This window comes from Equus quagga, chromosome 9 (assembly GCF_021613505.1).
Source record: "Equus quagga isolate Etosha38 chromosome 9, UCLA_HA_Equagga_1.0, whole genome shotgun sequence".
In the NCBI taxonomy this organism is placed as follows: Eukaryota; Metazoa; Chordata; class Mammalia; order Perissodactyla; family Equidae; genus Equus; species Equus quagga.
In genome coordinates this window covers 4,633,183-4,652,773 of record NC_060275.1, presented here as the reverse complement: position 1 = coordinate 4,652,773, position 19,591 = coordinate 4,633,183, and the positions used below count along the sequence as shown (strand labels likewise).

The following is a 19,591-nucleotide window of genomic DNA, read 5'->3' as shown; positions in this document are numbered from 1 at the left end:
CCGAACTGAGGAATGCTTCCACTGACCTCTTATTTGTCCTTAAGCCCTTGCTGCTCAGAGAGTGAAGAGGGAAGGAAGGAGGAACTCAGGGATGTGAACTAGGCTTGTTTTGCCTGGAGTATGGAGACTGAAGAAGTCCAGAGAGAAGCCAAAGAGGTGTTCCTATGAACATTCCTCATTAGACAGAAGGCTTCAGCCCCGTGAGTGTCACCTTTGCCATGTCGCCACTCCTTCCTCTCTTCCTTCCCACCTCCCTCCATCCCCCTTCTCTCCCAGGACCCCTGGCTACTACCCCCCCTGTGTGATTCCCACCTCACAAAGGTGGACAGAGTTGGTCACACATTGAAAGGCAAGAATAAAACAAAGGGTTGGCACCGTCTTCCCTCCCCCTCCTGTGGACGAGTGCCCACTCGTCCTCCTGTGTCGCCTGTCTCCAGTAATGGTCACAGTTCAGTCATCCACTCCACCAGTAGTTGTGAAAACTTACTATGCCACACATCATGCTAGTTACTAGGCACAGGATGGAACAGTCAAGGTCCCGTCTCACTCAGAGTTTATATTCCAGGGGATGAGACAGAACTAAACAGGAGATGAACCCAGTAGTGAGTACATAATTAATCATGTGTGCTAGGAATGAGTGGTAGAGGGTGTAATGAGAGCTTGGGGACATGACTTGACCTGAAGGACTCAGGGAAAGCACCCTGCTACAGACCTGTGCCTTCCTTCTTACTGTCTCCAGTGCTACATTCAGTCATTTCCAGGTCTTGTTGATTGTCCTTCTGAAGCATCTCTCAGATCCCTCTCATTTTCTGTTCCTGCTGAAACTACCCCACGTGTCTTGTCTTTACCTTTTATCTCCTTCACCTAGGCCATTGCAAAGGCCTGAGTCTAAATTCACTCAGAAAGTAAGGGCTGCTGTGTCTGTGGAGCCCACACACCCACTGTGAGCTGGGTGTTAACCAGGACACCCTCTGTGACCCACCCACATAAGCACCCGGTCTTACAGGGGATGTATGGTGATACTTTCTTTGGATCTCCAGGTGTCATCGCCAACTCAGACCCAGTGTGTGATAATCCATTTCAGTCACCCAGGCAAATGACCATTGATGAATCCCTTTGGAGGTGACTAGGAGAATCACAGTTACTCTGATGTGGCAGGGCCTTCTTTCCAGGGCCCAGCCGCTTTCCAGATCTGAAGATTGTCTCATGTCTGGGAACTGGGCAAAGGATGGTGACTTTTTGTTGGGCCAAGCACCCTCTGCCTCCTGTTCCTCCATTCTTGCCCCCTTTTGGTTGTTGATGTTAAGCAACATGCTGTTGACTTTTGGACTCTTTTGCCCCTGAGGATGCCATGCTCTGTTACCATCTCCACAGCCCCCTGCAGGTCAAGTCCCCTCGGCTGCCCCTCTCACCTTGCCAGTCATTAGGGCAGCTGCGGCCTCCTGGCTTCTGGTGGGAAGCTCCTGCAGCCATCCTGTCATTTCAGGGCCCTGTCATCCCCATGGATATTAACGAGCCATCTCTCTTCCCATCAACCCTGCCTGCAGAAGAGAGCCACCTCTGAATTATTAGTGAAACTGGGTCTCTCTCACCAGCACATTCCTGATGGCCTGTGTGATGGTCTGTCCTCTGGGGTCCCCTCGTGGAACATAATTCTCTGATTGTTCTTCTGACTTCTCCAGATGTCTCCATTCCAGCATGCCCACTTCCCTCTGCTTTTTCGTTCTTTGTCTACTGTCTGTCATTACACACCCACCTTAGCTGCCATGCATGTCTCAGGAGCTCTGGCCATCGGTGTTCTAGCTGCAGCTTGCTGTGTCTTCTGCTCTTACGTGGGGCTCGGGGCCTCTTGTCCACTACCTGGAGGCCCTCTGGATCTCCCACTTACCGCAAGCTGTCTTCAAGGCCTTCAATCTCCTCTTATTCCTCTGCGTGGTGCTGTTAGGACTGCTTGGTGTAACCAGCCACTCACTCTGGCTTGGTTAGCATTGCAGCCGCCACATCTCTCAAGCGCCTGGATCATGGCACCTTCAACAGTGTTCCCCTCCACTACTGGGACATTTTCCCAGGTTCCAACTGGACCGTCACCCTGTGCCAAGGACCATGTGCCACCTGCTGCTCAAGCATCCTATTTCCTCACCAGGTAGTGAGCAAGCCCCTGGTCCTGGTCTTACTGCCTGCTTTCTCAGGCCACTCTCAGAGCCACTTGGGCTGCCCCAGACCTCCAAGAAGAGGAGGCTAAGGTGGGATTAGACATGCAGGAGACTCGTGGAGGGCAACCCTTGTAAGGGAAAAGAGGAGGGAAGTGGAGGAGGGAGAGCACCATGGGAGCCCTGTGAAGGGAGGAGGGCGAGAAGGGGAGGTCCAGCGGGCATGTTCACAGAGTGCAGCACCTTGAGCCAGAGTCACCTGGCAGAGAAGACCCCACATCAGTGATTGCCTGGGGGGCACGTGTCCTGGGGGAGCTGAGGGGGAGGATCTCAGCACCGGGGTGTCTGTTACCTGTGCCTCCTTCAGCAGGGGCTCTGAGCGGTGCATTTCCACAACCACCGCACTGTCTTTCTAAATAAACTGTGCCACGTTATATTTTCTTTGGGTTTGTTCATCAAGAGTGCACTGTCAAGTGATATGGTAATACAATCGCAAACGGAAATAAAGGTGCTGAGAAGTAGGTGCTAACCACAGGAGCCTGCGCAGATCCAGGTACCATATCTGGGTAATTGTGAGGAAAGTTCATGTTCGGTTTGCATTTGAAGGAACTGAGTAGCACCTAAAGAGGTCTGTTGGGGTGTTTAAGAGCCGGAGCCAGAGATTGGCGTCATGGAGGTAGAATGAATCACTTGATGTCAAACAGCTCAGCCTCCCATTCTGGCAGGCTCTCACTTAACATATCCTGGCAAAATAGTTGTTTGTCAGATTCCTGAAAATGTGTCAGTCACTCGAATTGTCTCTTTGGATAGGTTCATGAATATTCAGCAGAATTTCTGCTCTCAGCTTCAGGAGCTCTAGAATCCAAATCTACGTGATTAACAAGGGTATTACAGGCCCTGATTCGAGTCCTCTCTGCAATATCCCCAAAAAGTGGCTGCCCAGCCTTTCCTACTAGGAGACTCGTTACTAAGGCATTGTGTTTCGTTTCTGTCAGTATTATTGAAGCAAAGTTTACTTCCTGTAATTTCTCTCTGTTGCTTCTAGTTTCGTCCCCAAGAGCCATGTCGAATGAATCTATTCTCCTTTCCACATGATAATCCTGTAATATCTGAAGGCTTAAACCGTTTTTTATGCGTTTCAAGTCCCTAATTATTTTTGTTTCTCTTCTCTGTATTTATACCTGTTTGCCAATATGCCTCTTTAAATGTGGGACCCAAACCAACACACGCACCCTGAGTGTAGTCTGACCAGTATTCCCTCCAGCTCTCACCTTCCCGTTCTGACTCTGAGCTCACGTTGAGCAGCTACGGTGCTGCAGGCGCTTCCAGGCAGCTGCCGCTTGGAGGTCCTTTTCTCTCCATTCTGCTTTGAGCAAGTTTTTTTTTTTACTCCTGATTGCAGGACTTTACATTTGTTCACATTAAATGTAATTTTGCTACATTTATGATATACTTCAAATATTTTAATCATATCAGATTATTCTACATATCCACATATACATTAGTTACATTACATACCAATTTCAGATGATATGACCTGAACTGTGATGCATTTTATTGAAAATTATAATGAGGCCTGACGTGTACTGAGCCCTTACTATGGGTTAGACAGAGCTAAGCATTTTACATGGACTATCTCATTCTTCAAGACAATAATTCTTATTAGCCCCATTTTATAGATTACGATTGTAAGATGTAAGGAATTCAAGTAACTGTCTAGTACTGTGGAAGGTCTGAGATTTTACCCATCTTGCAGACTAAGAACTTATCTCATCAAGTTCATGGATGCTAGTAGAAGACGTGAAATTCCTGGATCAGAGACAACAGACATTATTACTCACAGCAGTAGTAGGAAGCAGAGGGTCAGCATTTGTCCTGACCCTCTTTGGGACCCTCTTTTGGATTCCCAAATCCCAGCTCCCACAGAGTGACATGAAGAGGCCCTGTGACACCTGTACACACAGTGGGGTGTGAAGAACACAACATCAGGAGAGGAATCAACTAAGGGAGCCTAAATCTTTTATTATGAGCAGTGAGCTGGCCAGTCCTTTTCCCCAGAGGGACACTTACTGTTATTACAGTGGACAATAAGTAAATCTGCCCTTTGCTCTAGAAGAGGACACTGTCTCCATCTTCCAAGACTATTTACTCTAGAAGCATCCTTGGAAAGATAATCTAGAATAAAGGCAGTGAGTACCTGTGCTCACAAGATGTGCAGAGACACAAGAGATCCATAGAGAATTGTCTTCCAACGGTGAGTTGCTCAAAGCAGAGTGAGGAATGAAATCCAGGTATGCTGACTCCACAGCTCATGCTCTTGCTCTTAACTGGAAGGGATTGTAAAGATTATCCAACCCTTCTCCTTTATTGCAAATGAACATTTGAGTAAAGGAAGGTTCTCATGCTCTTTTTAAAGTAATATTTATTAAGGTCTATTGTATGCAACACGTTGGAGATGCCATGGTAGATAATAAAGTCCCGTGTTAAGGGGCCTCAGTCTAGTGGGAATGATGGGCATGTTTATGAATAATTGTAACTCAGTGTGTCAGAGGTATATACAGAGGGCTATGAGAGTATCTACTTAATTTCTCTATAAAACTTCAAGTGGGGCCGGCCCATGGCCGAGTGGTTACATTCGCATGCGGCCCAGGGTTTTGCCAGTTCGGATCCTGGGTATGGACATGGCACTGCTCATCAGGCCATGCTGAGGTGGCATCCCACATGGCACAACCAGAGGCACTCACAACTAGAATATACAACTATGTACTGGGGAGCTTGTGGGGAGAAGGGGAAAAAAAAAAGGAGATTGGCAACAGTTGTTAGCTCAGGTGCCAATTGTTAAAAAAAAAAAAATCTAGCCTTACCAAAATGACTTCTTAGTTGTAATACCTTGCCAATTGGAAAAAAGAAAAACTTGAAGTGACTTTCAAATTAAAGAAATGTGCAATTAAAAATGTGTAAATACCTAATTTCTCATGGATAAGTTTTAATATGGTTGCCTTAGAACCTAAATATTCTGTTGTGCTTGTTGAGAAACTATTTAATAGGTCATAAACATGACAAATCACAAAAGTGTTCAAGTGTATTCTTCCTGTGTACATTTAGGGAACCTGAAAATTCTTCTAGTAGTCACACTGTTAACTTTTACAGTAGAAATTTATTCTTCCAAGTCTAGTACCAGGTGAAATAGATCCTTGCCTTTCTCTACCACTTACTGATTCATCCTCAGGACTATCAATGATATAATTTTATTTTCCATCACAATAACTCTTAATGAGGGAGAGGAATTGCATCAGAGCCACATGAATAGTGACGGAGATCTTATTCAAGGTTCTAGGGAAGAGTGAAGAACTGACATAGAGCGTAAACTCTGAACCTTGGAGGTTTGAAAGCTGTTACAATTCCTTAAATATCCCGCCCCTTAAAAACTTTAACAGCTATTAAAGAAATAACAAGTGTTATACAAGCCTTGGGTCTCTAGACTTTTATTCCAGCTGTATGGTGCTAGTTCGGGTCTGTTATCAGGTAAGGCCCCTGGAGAAGCTTCTGTTCAAGGCGCTCCTGGTGAACTCCCTAGAGAGCAGAGACCATCCTCTCTTACTTGATCGCCACACTGCCAGCCTGTCTATCATAGATTCACACTTCGTGAAGATCTTGGGATGAGGAATGGGATGACGAGCAGGATGGAGGGGAAAGGTAGACTGTGGACACTGTAAACTGTGCTTGCATGTGTGCGTAGGCACATGTGAGTGCGTGTGTGTATAGATGTATGTGTGCATGTGCATATGTAGGTTTTAAGAAAACATAATTTGACGTTTGACTAAGCACATAATTTTTTTTTAATTTCAGAAAGTAATAACCTATTATGTGACGCTATGTAATTAAATTATCAAGTGCTGTTAATGGTATAGGAGTCGTGCATTCATTCTTGCTCAGCTTTGCCTCCTTGAAGATCAAGACAAGGCCTTTGTTGATCCACAGCAAAGCTAGTGAAGAAGGGGAGGAAGGCGCCACCCCTCTTCTTTGTCGCCAAGCCCAGGGAGCCTGCCTTTTGCTCCTTCTGTATCTGTTGAAGCTCCACCAGTGGCAGATGTGTCGCTGTATTTTATGTGATTCTGGGAAATTCTGGGGCAAGAAGTGACCCACTAAAACACATTCTAAGTTCTTTCCTAAACTTTGTTGAAGGTTATTTCAAGTGGGCAACGGCAGGGTGTCCGTGTGAACACCAGCATTACTTGCTTCATGTCATCGTGTTTCTCATGGGAGCTCCTGAGTTTTGATTACACGTGGTGGTTTGAATTCCCAACTTGTTCGAGGCACCGTTCCCCATACCAAACATCTTCTGGGGTTCCTGCATCTTCTGTTCCCTGCCACTATAGATAGGACTTTGCTCTTGTTTTCTTGCGTGTCTGTCACGTCGAGTGATTCCTACATATGGGTGTGAGTTGCTCCAAGACAGCATCAGGAGCTCATGCTGGTTGGTTTGTGGCCTGCCCGTCTGACAGCAACATTGAATTTTTTTAAACAGTGTTTTAGTGGAAAGGCAAAATAGTGCTGTCCATTTAACAAAGTTCCTTAGCAAACTAATAATAATTTGAGAGAGATCATTTTCAAGTTCATATCCTGATGCAGCCCAGTGGAATGACGTGTGATGTTCTGTCCCCCGACTGTACTCTCACCTCACTAGACATGGTACGTTTTTAAAACATGCACCATGGAAATTTGCTTGAGGACTTTATCGGTGGCGTGCATCACTGTGCAGACACAACAGCAAGAAATGTCACCTCTGGACACACAGACACCTTTAAAGTCAGCAGCATGTCCCACTACGGGTACTGCCTGTCCTGCTGCCCGAGCCCATGTCCACTTGGGTGTCGTAGTGTGCTTGCCCAGGGATGCCCTCTGAACGTTCCCTGCCCCTCAGGGAAACCAGCCAGGTGTGTGGAGGCGAGAAACTGCGGCTATTCACCCACTCTGCCGCATTAACAGCTTTCAATTGCTGGCATTCTACTCAGTGTTTTAATTTGTAAGTTTGTTTTTATTCATTCCACTCATTTCAAAGCAAGGGTTCAAGCCTCAAATTTGTCTTTTGTTTGATATTTTTAAATCAGTTTTAACCTTTATTATCCCAGGCGTATAGAAATTCTGCAATTTTAACATGGGAGTTTAACGGGCATTTAGGAAGATGTTCAAAATAAAGACTGAAGTATTCACTGGTTAGAAAGAAAGTATGTTATTGTTTTCCACCTTGACCCTGGCCTGGCAGCATCTACCCCACCTCTTGGCCCTCCGCCTCCTCGGGTCTGTCCTCACGTGCAGAGAGGGCTGGGGGCCAGGCCCAACCGTCCATCAAGGCCAGTGCCCAGACGCACTCCCCGAGTCAGCCTGGGTAGATGGAGGAAGGATCGATACCCACTGCTTGCTCTTACTTTCACAGAGTGTTCTGAGTTGCCTCAGTTTACTCTGCTTGTGCCAGAAGTCCTTATGAGGGTGGTGTTCAGTTCCTCATTGCTGGAGCTTCCTCAGCATTTGTGGGCTACCCCCAGGAGACAGTGCCTTCCAGCACCATCCAGATATCTGTTCCCAGACTCAAGGATGGTTGCCATCTTTGGATCTCATCCTTGTGAAGAGGTCAGGCCTTTCTGCCACCCATAAGACACTCAGGCTACCCTCACACGCGCTGCCAGCTTAATGGGAATATAGCAGTGATGTGCCCAGAACAGATGATTCATTTTCATATGTGGAGAAGAAATTCACATTGTTTTAAGTGTACACCAGCAGCTGCTGTCATTCAGCTCGGAGCAGATGTTAGACCTCCAAAAGCTTTGCCGATAATTAAAATACTAACAGTGAGCGTTTTACCCCAGCTGCAGGTTCTGTTTACTGTAAATTTGATTTTAATGGTGCCTCTGTGCTGTTACGGAGGAGGGTTTGCTTTTTACCTTCGTACAAAAGTGTCTACAATGAAGACAAATGTCTGTTTCCTCTCATTTCCTCGGGAAAGAGATGAAGACACTATAACATACAGGAAATCTGAACATACCTACAAAAATGAATGTGATCTCTTTATAGGGTTTGCCAGAAAAACAAAAGGAGACAAGTTTAATCTGCCCGTTAGCCTTTAAAGTCAGCCTTGTTGGAGGAGTGACTGCTAATGACGTTGGCTGGGCTGCTTATTTGCATAATTTTACCCTTTAAAATGTGTATAATGTGTACAACTTTTGAAAAATAGGCCTTGTCTCCCAATATTGTGTTATCTGTATTGGGAGCTCTGTAAGAATGTCAGAGGACACTTAGGAAAAGGTCGTTGGGCTTCCTAATTTTCTGATTCTACAGCACAAAACAGAATGTCGGTGCTAGTTTGAGTTGAGGTTTTAAAGTCCAGCAGAGACGGCCTTACAGTAAGCAGACTGGGCCGCCGTGTATCTGGACTCTCTGACCTTCAAGAAGACTCCTGGACGCTGCTGGCCTGAAATTTCACGACTTGTTCAAGCCCCTAAATCCCCCGAATGCAAGAGTGTGGGGGTGCCTCCATCTTGCCTTCTGCCAGCTGTGACGAGTAATCCTGATGCGCAGGAGCAGGGTGAGGGCTGGGTCCCTGGGGCCAAGCACTCCCAGGGAGGTACACATCCTGGAAGGCAGGAGAGAAAGTGCCCAAGACAGACTCCACCTCCCAATGGCCAAGACCTCGACACCCAAAAATGGGTACGAAATGCCAAACACATAGCCTCCCTTCCCCCTGCTTGCTCTGTTCCAGGCAGAATTAAGACACTTGAGCACTTTCGGCTAGTAAATCAGCTGGCTGTTTTTAAGAAGTGCTCTTCATGGGTAAATGACAAGAGCAGAGCACTTTACAATCTAACTTTAAAGTCCCTTTTCATCACCCTCGTGAAGCATGATGACACTATTTCTGTCACATGAGTCAAATTTCCAAAGTTCTATGGTTGTCACATTGTGATCTATCGACAGGCCGGCTCCCTGCAGGCCCGTGTAGCAGCAGAGAAACAGTTAACCACACCCTGCCCTTCACGTCCCTCCCAGAAAGGCCTGTTCAGATAACCTTAAAGGACTATTCTTATCTTCCTGTGTGAGATTTGTGTGCATGGCTCCCATTACTGTTAGAGCTTCATGCATGAAAATGATAATATATACCTAAGGGCCTGATATAATACAAAATTTCTTAGGGTTTGTGACTTTAAAGGTAAAATATTGTCTTTTATTCTTTGTCACTCTTCAGTGCCCATGGAAATATCTTGGCCCACAGAGACTATTCGTGGTGAAGTTAGAAACCTGGCTGATCATGTATTTCCAACTTGAGATAAAATTTATTCTTAGTTTTTTCTGAATATCTTAGAATTTCTTTCAGGGGTCTTATATGATTATCTTCGATCATTACCAGTCCTAAATATAGTACTCATGATAATTGAGAAAAAAGAACTAAGACTTTTGTTGCCTAAATGTGTATCCTGGCTTGATGTAAGTATTCCTTCAGTAAAAATTGCACAGTGTATCTTATGAAATCATGTATTTGGAGTGATGTGAAACAGTCTCTTGAAATGATGTGGACTTCAGTTAATTTTTCACAGAAAAATAATTTTCCTCATCTCTTCTTATAAAACAATGGCCTTCCTGAAATTGAGGCTGGAGCGATGACTTGCACCGTAACTCTTGTATACATACTTTTATATGTTTATTTGTGGCATAAAGCTGATATTTACCAAAATTATTTTGGTAACTTTAATTATTATGCTGTCGCATATCTAACACATCCTTAGGCCAGCTTATAGCAAGTTAGGGTTCAGAATGAGCAAAACACGATTGTGCTCTGAAATAAGTCTCACTAGCATAGCTATCGTATTTAACAAGCATGCCAAATACTAAAAATAATTTTAATATTGTATCTCCAATAACCTAAATATTTCTAATTTGTGTATGAATTTTATTAACAATGACCAGAATGCATTTGTAACTCTTGAAAATAATAAATGTAGGGTACTAACCATCCTTGGTTCTCTCCAAAAAATGAAAAATGATGGCAAAATTGTCATTTCGGCATGGGGATGAGCCCCAGAGGCACTGTAACCCCTGCGGTTATAGACCAGATCGGAACTCTTACCCCGCTTGATTGGGCTTTTCTTCCAGGAGCCGGAGGCAGTGCGGAGCGGCTGTGTGGGGCGCGCTCCCTAATTTGTGCTGTGTTAATATGGAGGGCACTTGCTTCTCCAAAACCGGACTTCAGTAGAAGCTCTCTTAGGGACATCCTGCAGTAACACTGGTAGTTATTATTGTCCCCAAATGAATACATTATAGAGCAATTATTGATATCGATTTGACTGGCTATACTATTGGTGACTGCTGTTGTAAGAATAATTTATTCCCTTCTTTGAAATTTCTAAAAGCTTATATTTCATTGAATTTTAATTTGTCATTTTTCCTGCTTTCACTTGAAAAACTTATAAGCTTTTGTGACATTAAAATATGGCTCTAATTTATTAGCATAATCTGTTAATATTGTTTCATTTTAATAGACATTAAGTATGATTTCTTAACATTCTTGTTAAAATTACATCTTAAAATTGAAGTCGAGAAAAATTATATGTGGCTTAAGAATCACAGTGTCATGTATGCCCCAAATTTTTATGCAAAAAGTATTACTTTTTCAATCGCATCATGTTCCAGGTACTTTAATTATAACGATGAACCAACCTAGCATTTTCAAGCTTAGTGCCCTCCCAAAATATAAAACTTAAAACACCCACAGTATCTGAGATGTAACGTAGCAATGTATAAACATGTAACACTGTTTCAGGAGAAGCTTAGAAATTTAAAATAAATGCTGGCTGGTAGCAGCCAAGTGGCTTACACAGGATATTAGCACAGGCTTCCCCATCGCATTAGGCATTTCACCCCACACAAGTCTTTCTAATACCATCTTTATCTGCTACGCGATGCATGAAATCTACTTTCAGTTTTAGAACTGCTAGAGACCTTTGACCCGTTTAGTGGAGACACAATGTGACCTTTCTATTGTCATTGGCTTTCATTCTACTGAAAATTCTATGAATTTTTATTACAAGGTTTTTTTAAACCAAGCTGAGGCTCCAACAAATTACTTGACGCAGATGAGATGAAGTTGTTGGAGTGGTGGTGGGTAAGTTTTACAGCCAGCGTGTGTGCGCCGAGGAGCCCGAGCCTGTGTCCTGCAATGTCATACGCCAGTAACTGCTGAGCCTACTATTGGATAAATACATCATTTTATGGAACATTGATTGTTCTATAAACCCAATGGAGTATTATGCTCTATGATCAAACCATTTAGATTGTGTGTAGAGCACAGAAAATGCCATATTCAGGATGGTACTAAAAGTGCCATTTGTGTATTTTATGGATGTCATTACAGGGGAAACTTCTCTCTGTAGGCCCTGTTTACTGCAAAATTTTTTAGTCTGTAGTGACATTTTTCATTCACAACGTATGCCTTCAAGAGAGGGGGCCCTTGTTTTATTTGTTTCATTCGAGTTTACTGCACAAATTCTGTACATTTTAATTAAATGTAAGCTTAACAAAAGCATAAGGTATTTATTCTGTGGGAAAAAATGATGACAGTAACACCAGAATCACACACATACCAAAAGGAGGTAGTCAGGTCCTCAACCCCATCTCCAGCTTCCCAGAAGGGCAGCAGACAGCCGTGCGGAGCCGTTAGCCCGGGGTGGGGGTACGAGTCTCTGCGGCTTCACCCCTCCCCTGCAGCCTGGCGGGGTGTGTGCTTTCCAACTCTGGATGTGTTCTCTTCAAAAACGACACACAGGAAGGCACTGAGCTTCGTAATGATCTTCTGGAGAAGTGAGCCTCAGTAGAAATCATTTCCCTGAAAACAAATCCTCAACCCAAAAAAACCCTTCTGATTCCAGCCGAGTTGTAGACTTCCGATGCCTTTAGCCCTGAGAAGGGAGGACATCTCTGTACTCATGAAAGCAAATGATCAGTGGGTTGGGATTTCATAAACGGGCGCTGGGCTGCATTTTAACTTCATTTGCACCTTTTCCACAAAGCTATTTATTGTCCTCTTGGAAACAGATCCAAAAAGCACTGATTTAGATATGCTCTTTGATTAGCTGCTGTCGTTGCACTAAGATCCAACATTGTCTTTGAACAATATAACATGTAATACAAATATTCTGTTGGGCAGCCGTGCTCCATTGAGGATGCGTGTGATTTTGGAGCTGTAACGGTGACTGAGCAGTTCAGGAGAAGACCTGTACAAAGTTCCTGTTTAACAAATACCGTATGCATTTGGCCATTTGCATTGGTGAGCCTTACAGTTCATATTTACTAGGAAGATCTCAAAAATTGAAGTTGATGTACCCAGTAAATTCTTGGTCATAGCCCGGTTAGAATTTAAAGTTACAGTAGAGATTCACATTAGTTTAAATGACACTTGAACTTCTACACAGCTCAACATTAATTCATTATGGTCGGAATGGAAGAATCTTCAGTGGGTGAATCTTTTTCAATCTGATTGAGGCTGTTACATTTTATAGGTGCTATTTTTCAAAGCAGTACTGACAGCACTCGAAGTTATTAAATTGCTGAATCAAAAGATGGACCTGCACTCGCATTTATGAACTGTGATGGAATAGCTGGGCTTGCGCTGAGCAGAGGGTACGATGTTGGTGTTGTTAAGCTTCATCACACCACGTAGTGACAGCAATATTTACCCATGTAGTTTACTTTAATGATCTGGAAGTGGCTTAACCCACCTCCAGATTCAAATACACTCAGTAAGTAGTTCAGAATAGCATAATTATCAATGCTGCAAGGGATTCAGAGGGTAGTCCTCCAGCCCGTCACAGACTAAAGGGAATTGCTTGGACTCGAGCGCATAGGGCTTCTTTCAGAGCTGACCGAAGAACAGGATTTTTGTTCTCTCCCAACCACGGTAGTTTCTCCTGTTTTTAATGTAAAGGCACCATGTCCTCTTCTGTAATTAATTGGGGGGGGGGGAGGAGAGGGTGATTTGAAGGCTTCTTTCTTTATTTTTGTATCTATGTTTCTTTTTTCTTTTTTTCCCCAAACTCTAAATTAAACTGAAAATGACCTTGAAATTAGAGAATGGACAGAAACAAACAAATCAAGTTTAGGGTGTAATGAGGGGAGGAGAATGTTACAAACACGGTAGAAAGGAAGAGGGAGGAGAGTAATTGCAGGCATACCAGAGGAGGACCTTGGCAAGTACAGTAGACAAAGGGCTCTGGGTCCTAGTGGATGGCGAGCTGCCCAGGAATGGCAACCCCCCACCCAGCTTAAATTCAGGTGTGCGTGGAGGTGTGAACATCAGTCTGTGGAGTCTCGCCTTCATCAGGCCTTCTGAGCCCAGTTCTGACCTCTTCGAAGAGAAAGAATTTAGGGAGGATTAAAGTTCAGAAGAAACCATGAGATTAGGTTGAAGCATGTAGACAGTGATTCAGCCCTTTCTTTCTAGGATCTGTGTGGTTTAACCTAATCTCATGCTTACCTTCTGAACTTTAATCCTCCTGAGGGTGTGTTTTCCTTCTGTAAGGCAGGAGAAGGGCGAAGGGGGAGGGGGAGGACGGGAGGAAGCTCTCTTCAGCAGCCATATCCCTGGGAAGGTCAGTTTAAATGCCCTAGATTAATTCCCTGAAAACTCTCCATGTGCTCACATAACCTTTGGGAAGTCTGCAGAGCCCTACGGGTAGCTGTCCTACGACATCTCCTGCCAAGCGTCCCGCAGTAGGTGTTCAGGAAGTGCTTGCTAATGGAGGCCTGTAGAGGTGCTGGCTGGGAGCCTGCTTTAGTGGTCCCCAGTTGTTCTCAGTAAACAGGAGGGAAGACAGGTACATTATCGCTAGGTAATTCCCTAAGCCAGAATCATCAACATTTTGGACCCTCCTCTGGGAAGGTTAATTGACCTTTAAGGTGTGATGGTTTATGTCTGCCTGGTTGGTGGGGGCATGGTAGGCATGGTTCACCCATGGCTATCTGCCCAGCCCAAGCAGCGTTCCCTGGTCATAATATTCAGAAGGCACTGAATGTGTAAACAGAAGGTTCTGCTACTGGAGATCATCCTGGTTGACCCCACAGGTCTTTTCTTGACCTAAGAGTTTATGATTCCATAATCTTTCTAAGATTCACGCTATAGAGAGTTCTCTGAGAAAGAATAAATGTTAACTGGTCCTAATCTTTGTTTAAAAAAAATAGACTACTTATACATTTTACTTTCTCTCTGGAAATCAGAGCCTCAGAGGCTGAAAGAACTTGCTGTACAGAAGATCGATCCTGCAGCCTCGGTCTGCAGTGAGCTCTGCTCCAGTTAGTGCCACACACTCTCCAGCAAGTGCCACTCTTGAGGCTCTCCTGCTCCCTTACCCTTCCAAGTGGAGGCTCTCTCTGGCCTCAAAAGTTAAGGAGGGTGCAATAGTGTGACTTCCTGTGATTCCAGCTGTTGGACAAGTGAATGCAGGACATCACAACTTCACAGCATTGTATGTGAAATAGGCCAGAGTTTGCCTTTCTATAACTTACCGTGATTCCAAATCCAGGACCATCGCCTACAGTCTGGGCATGAGTCTGGACGTGTCCTCCTGGTAAATATCCAACAGCTTCTGTGGATCCTGCATGAGATACTGTGCCCACTGGAGGGTGGGCCCTGTCTGGGGTCTGTGCTTAGAGCAGACTGTATTGAAAGAAAGGCCTTCTGACAGAACAGCACCAACATGGTAAGCAAAATCGTGGTCTTATTTTTAAGGGATACTAGCAATAAATAATCAAACAATTCTTAGTCCTTTTCTTTCCTTTGGTAAGAATAAAGTATGCATTTTTAAAAAATGACCTATATTAAAGAGAATAAAGTGAAATATCTCAAAAATGTGGTTGCCATTGAAATATGGAAATGCTTACTATAGTTATGTATAGATCATTCTCTTACTTAGGAGGGAAGGAGGCAATAAGAAGAAAACTGATAGAAAATTTGAGATTTAAAGAAGAAAACAGGAACTCTGTTTAACAAAGAGTCAGTCTCTTTTTTATGAAAATAAAGATTGTGATTTTCAGTCATATTTTACTGTCAGGTTGTTAAACACATGCACTGGCCTGTGTTGCAGGTGACGCTGGGGGAGGTGGGTGTGTGCACTCGCCCTGTGCCCCTGGCCAGGCCCCGCCTCGCCCCGCCTCCCGTCCTGCCCGCCCCTGCGCTCAGGCTCTCTGGCCTCCTCCCCTCCCATCCTGGGTTCTGCCTTCAGAGCCTTCTCTGAGAAGCGCGAGGACAGCTCAAGTCTCTGGCCCCTGGCGCGTGTAAGATGGGCTGGGAACTCTCTGTCCTGTAGCAGCCACGGGCCTTTCAGGATTCCTCTGCCTTCCTGGGCCGTGTCCAGAGTACAGACTGCAGGCTGTGAGGGACAGTTGCCTTCAGATGGGACCTGGGACCAGTGGGTGGACAGCTCGGCAAGCAGCCTGCAGTGGCTCTGGAGGGTCCCACCCTTCCCGCCCCCCAGCACTTCACTGCCCACTCCTGTCCCTGCTCCTCCTCCTTTCCCGGCTCTTCTTGTCTCTTTACTTTCACACGTGCCCATGTCCCATGGGCTTATCTCAGTATTTTCTGAAACAATCACAGTGCTTTCACTAAGAGGAATTTGGGGCTAGCATTTACAAAATAAATGTTGTACCCACTGTTACAGTTGTAAGATAGATGCGTTCGTTTTACCTTCCTGCCTAAACACATGCCAGGCCCTTCTCTCTGCAGCCTTTGCCTGGATGCCTGAGTGCCGGTGATGGAGTCTGAGCCAAGGCGCTAATCCCCTGACGGCAGGGTGCCCCCACCCCTTGCCCCATGCCGCGGTGCCCCAGCCTCCTCCCCTCTGCTGGGGCTCCTGCTGCGTCTGCCACAAGCCCTTCCCCTCCCAGCCCAGGGTGATTGTTTGGGTGGTCCTGTCCCTCGGGCAGGCTGGGAAAGTTGTTGCTTTGATTCATCTTTCCTGAATATTCTTTCCTGCAGCCTGAATGTGTTTACCTCTCTGCTGTGGTACTTGTCACCTTACATAATCTTTAAGTCACTCAACAAACACATCTTTGTTGAATGTTTGCTGCGTGCCAGACACTTGACATATATCCACAACGCAGAATAAGACCGTGCGCTCTCAGAGCTGCCCCTCAGCTCTGACCTGTTATGCTTCCCTCCTGAGTCCCCAAGCGGCCAAGACCCTGCATCCAGACTCTGTGCCAGGGCCTGGCACACAGTGACCGATGGGGGACTACACCTGGCAGGCAAGCTGCCTTTTCACCTAAGTCTGGAGCCTGACACGCAGTAGATGCTCAATAAATACCTGTTGCATTAAACTCTTGCAGCTCTTCTTATCGACTGCATAGCTTTAAATTTAACATGCAAGGCTTTCATTCTCTTGGTTGAGTAAACAAAGCTACCCTCTGTAATATTTGGACATTGAAAAAAGTTTCGTTTGAGCCGGAAGATGCTACTGACTATTTACTTACCTTCACTACCACCAGTGGCTGACTGTCTTGTTAGAAATGACAGTCATAGGGGGGGTTGACCGTATTCCTCCCTGGGAACTGCAAGAGCAAACAGTGGCTGATAGAGTTGTACTGGACAAACCAGGAGTAGGGAAACGTGCCCGCTAGCGTCACAGCGTCTTCGCCCTTGCACCAGTAGCACACCCGCCAGAGCCCCGGCGCCGGGAGTGCTTCCCCTTCCGAGTGGGGTTCACAGTAATGTTTCTGTTGAAAAATGGTCGTACTTTTAAGCCTGAAAGTCATATTTCTAGGCTCTAACTGGTCCCTGTCTCCCATAGGCATTGTTTCCAAGTCCTACGAATGCCGTCTGAAGGGCCAAGGCGCCACCTTCGTGGAGACGGACAGCCCCTTCACCGCGGCCGCGCTGGCGGAGGAGTCCCCCGTCAAAGAGCGGCCCCTCCGGGGTGGGCGGCGGCCAGCGGCGCCCGAGCAGGTGCAGCAGGTCATCATCATCCAGGGCTACGACGGGGACTTTGCCCTCGATGCCTCCGTGGAGGAGACAGCCGCGGCCACGCTGCAGACGCTGGCGCTGGCCGGCCAGGTGGCCCGGGTGGTGCACATCACGGAAGACGGGCAGGTCATCGCCGCGAGTCAGAGCGGGGCACACGTGGGCGGGGTGGCGCCCGGGACGGTCCTGCCAGAGCAGTTGGCCGACGGAGCCACCCAGGTGGTGGTCGTGGGGGGCTCAATGGAAGACCACGGTGTGGACGAACCCCTGAGCCCAGGTGGTGCCATGATACAGCAGGTGACCAAGCAGGAGATCTTAGATCTCGCAGAGGCCAGCGTCCCCCCGCCAGATGCGGCCTCTGCCCTGGATGCCCTGCTGTGTGCAGTCACTGAGTTGGGAGGGGCAGAAGGTAGGGCTGGGCCCGAAGAGAAAGTCAGATCTGGCCACAAGGACGTGCTGGTCCAGCTGCCCAGTCAGGAGGTGTCCCATGCTGCCGCCCCACCCGAAGCTCCCGAGATCCACATGTTCCAGGACATTCAGGAGAGCCCCACTGCCATGGAGCCCGTGGAGGTGCTGACCCAGGTGGTGCGTCCCTCGGCCGTCATCGCCTCGCAGGAGTGGGCCCAGGTGGCCTTCAAGAAGGTGGTGCAGGGGGTACTCCAGTTTGCTGTCTGTGACTCGGCCGCAGCTGGCCAGCTCATGAAGGAAGGCGTCACACAGGTCATTGTGAATGAAGAGGGCACCGTCCACATGCTGGCCAGAGAAGGCTCTCAGATCATCATGCAGGAGGCCGAGGCCCACGGCCAGCACGTGGATCTGGCTGAATCGGACGGGGAGATCTCACAGATCATCGTGACTGAGGAGCTAGTCCAGGCTATGGTCCAGGAGTCCAGCAGCAACTTTCCTGAGGGTGCGACTCATTATATTGTGACAGAACTGCCCCCGGGGGTGCAAGATGAGACGGGCATGTACTCCCACACTGTGATAGAGACGGCAGACTCTCAGGAGATCCTGCAGGCCGGGGCTGCGCTCAGCGCGGAGGCCATGGTCCCTAATGGAACCGAACAGTTGACGAGTATGGTCATTTACACCCAAGATGGCTCCCCAGCAGCGACAGTAATTCAGAGCCAAAGAGAGAGTAACGAACTCCAAGAAGCCTAAAGCGTGGGTCTTTACGCTTGGCACAGGCGGACGTGGAAAGACCCAGCTCGAATGGGTACAGCGTTCCCTGAACGTTTGCAAAGCCTTCGAGGCAGTGACGTCATGCTCCAGAGGAGAGCCGCACCTCGAGGCCAGGCCGACAGCCACTGCTGGGAGCGCACACGAGGCACCGTGGCCAGTGGGCCAGGGGACCGCTGCTGAGCATGGCCAAGAAGGCCCAGGCGGCCGGGGCTCCAGAGGGAGAGCCTGTGCAGACCAGATCTGTGTACTGTTCGGTTCTTTTGTTAACCGCATCTTCCCTCCGTTCTGTCTACTGTGCTGGGGAGAAGCTAAGTGTTTTCCTGGGTTTTTCCCCCTACAACTGTTTTCCCATTTCCCTTAGCAAAGGATTTGTGCCCTGGGGGGAAGAGAAGGACAGGTGTCTTGTGGCTTGAGACATGTCTGCTCTTACAGGCCCCGTGTCGCCGTTTCAACATTGTATTATATGTTTGGTTAAAAATGCAGCTACAAGTATTCCACAGTGTCCCCAGACCAAAGGAAGCCTGTTCGTTCATTTCCTGTATCGTTTCCCTCTCTGCAGAGATTGTAGGTATGTTCATTGCTCTGGTTGCATTCTGCTTAAAGAAACCTCCTTCACCCTATGGTTAAGAAAAGCCTTGACGTTTATATTCAGTTAGAATGTACCTTGATTAAGACCGCCTGATGCTTCCAATTTTGACTTAGTTTCGTACAATAAAGCCTATATATAAAATGTGCACTCTGGAAAATACTGTTCATATCAATATTTTGCTTTTTATAATGAATGTTCGTATTGGTATCATTTTTGCAGGGTTTATTTGTGGCTTCTGTCGGTGTGAAAGAGCTGACATTAAACATTAATAATGGAGCTGCGCCTGCAGCGCTGGCGCTGCCCGGCCTCGCGTGTGTCCAGCTGTGGGCTCGCTGCAGCTGCGGAATGCAAGGTCATGTTCCAACGACTCGTTTCCGATGCGATTGCTCTTCTTCCTTCTCCAAACTTGTAAACTAATCCCCTCCCCAAATGCAAAGGTGGTTTTTGTTCTGTTTCTTTTTTCTTTGAAATAAAATTATAACATTAAAAGACAATGATGGCATTGTATTTATAGCAGCCGGCCCATGGGCATCTGTAGAGCCTGAAGAGAACTAGTGCTCCTGCCTGACCGGGGTGCTCCCCCTCTGCCCGCGTGAGTGTGTGTCCTGGTTTCTCACAGACGTCTGCAGCGTGGTGCTGTTTTTGGAATGTTTGGCACATGGCCCAGGCAGATTC

At 46.6% G+C, this 19,591-nt stretch overlaps 1 protein-coding gene across 1 annotated transcript in view; it reads left to right on the top strand.

Annotated features, from left to right (window-relative positions):
* The window catches only part of LOC124244710 (zinc finger protein 407-like), a 146,808-nt gene extending 127,425 nt beyond the window's left edge, over positions 1-19,383 (top strand). The window contains exon 2 of the mRNA XM_046671444.1: positions 16,976-19,383. Coding sequence (XP_046527400.1) covers positions 16,976-18,306 — 1,331 coding nt within the window. The 3' untranslated portion in view covers positions 18,307-19,383. The remainder of the gene's footprint in view (positions 1-16,975) is intronic.
* Positions 19,384-19,591: the final 208 nt, after the last annotated feature.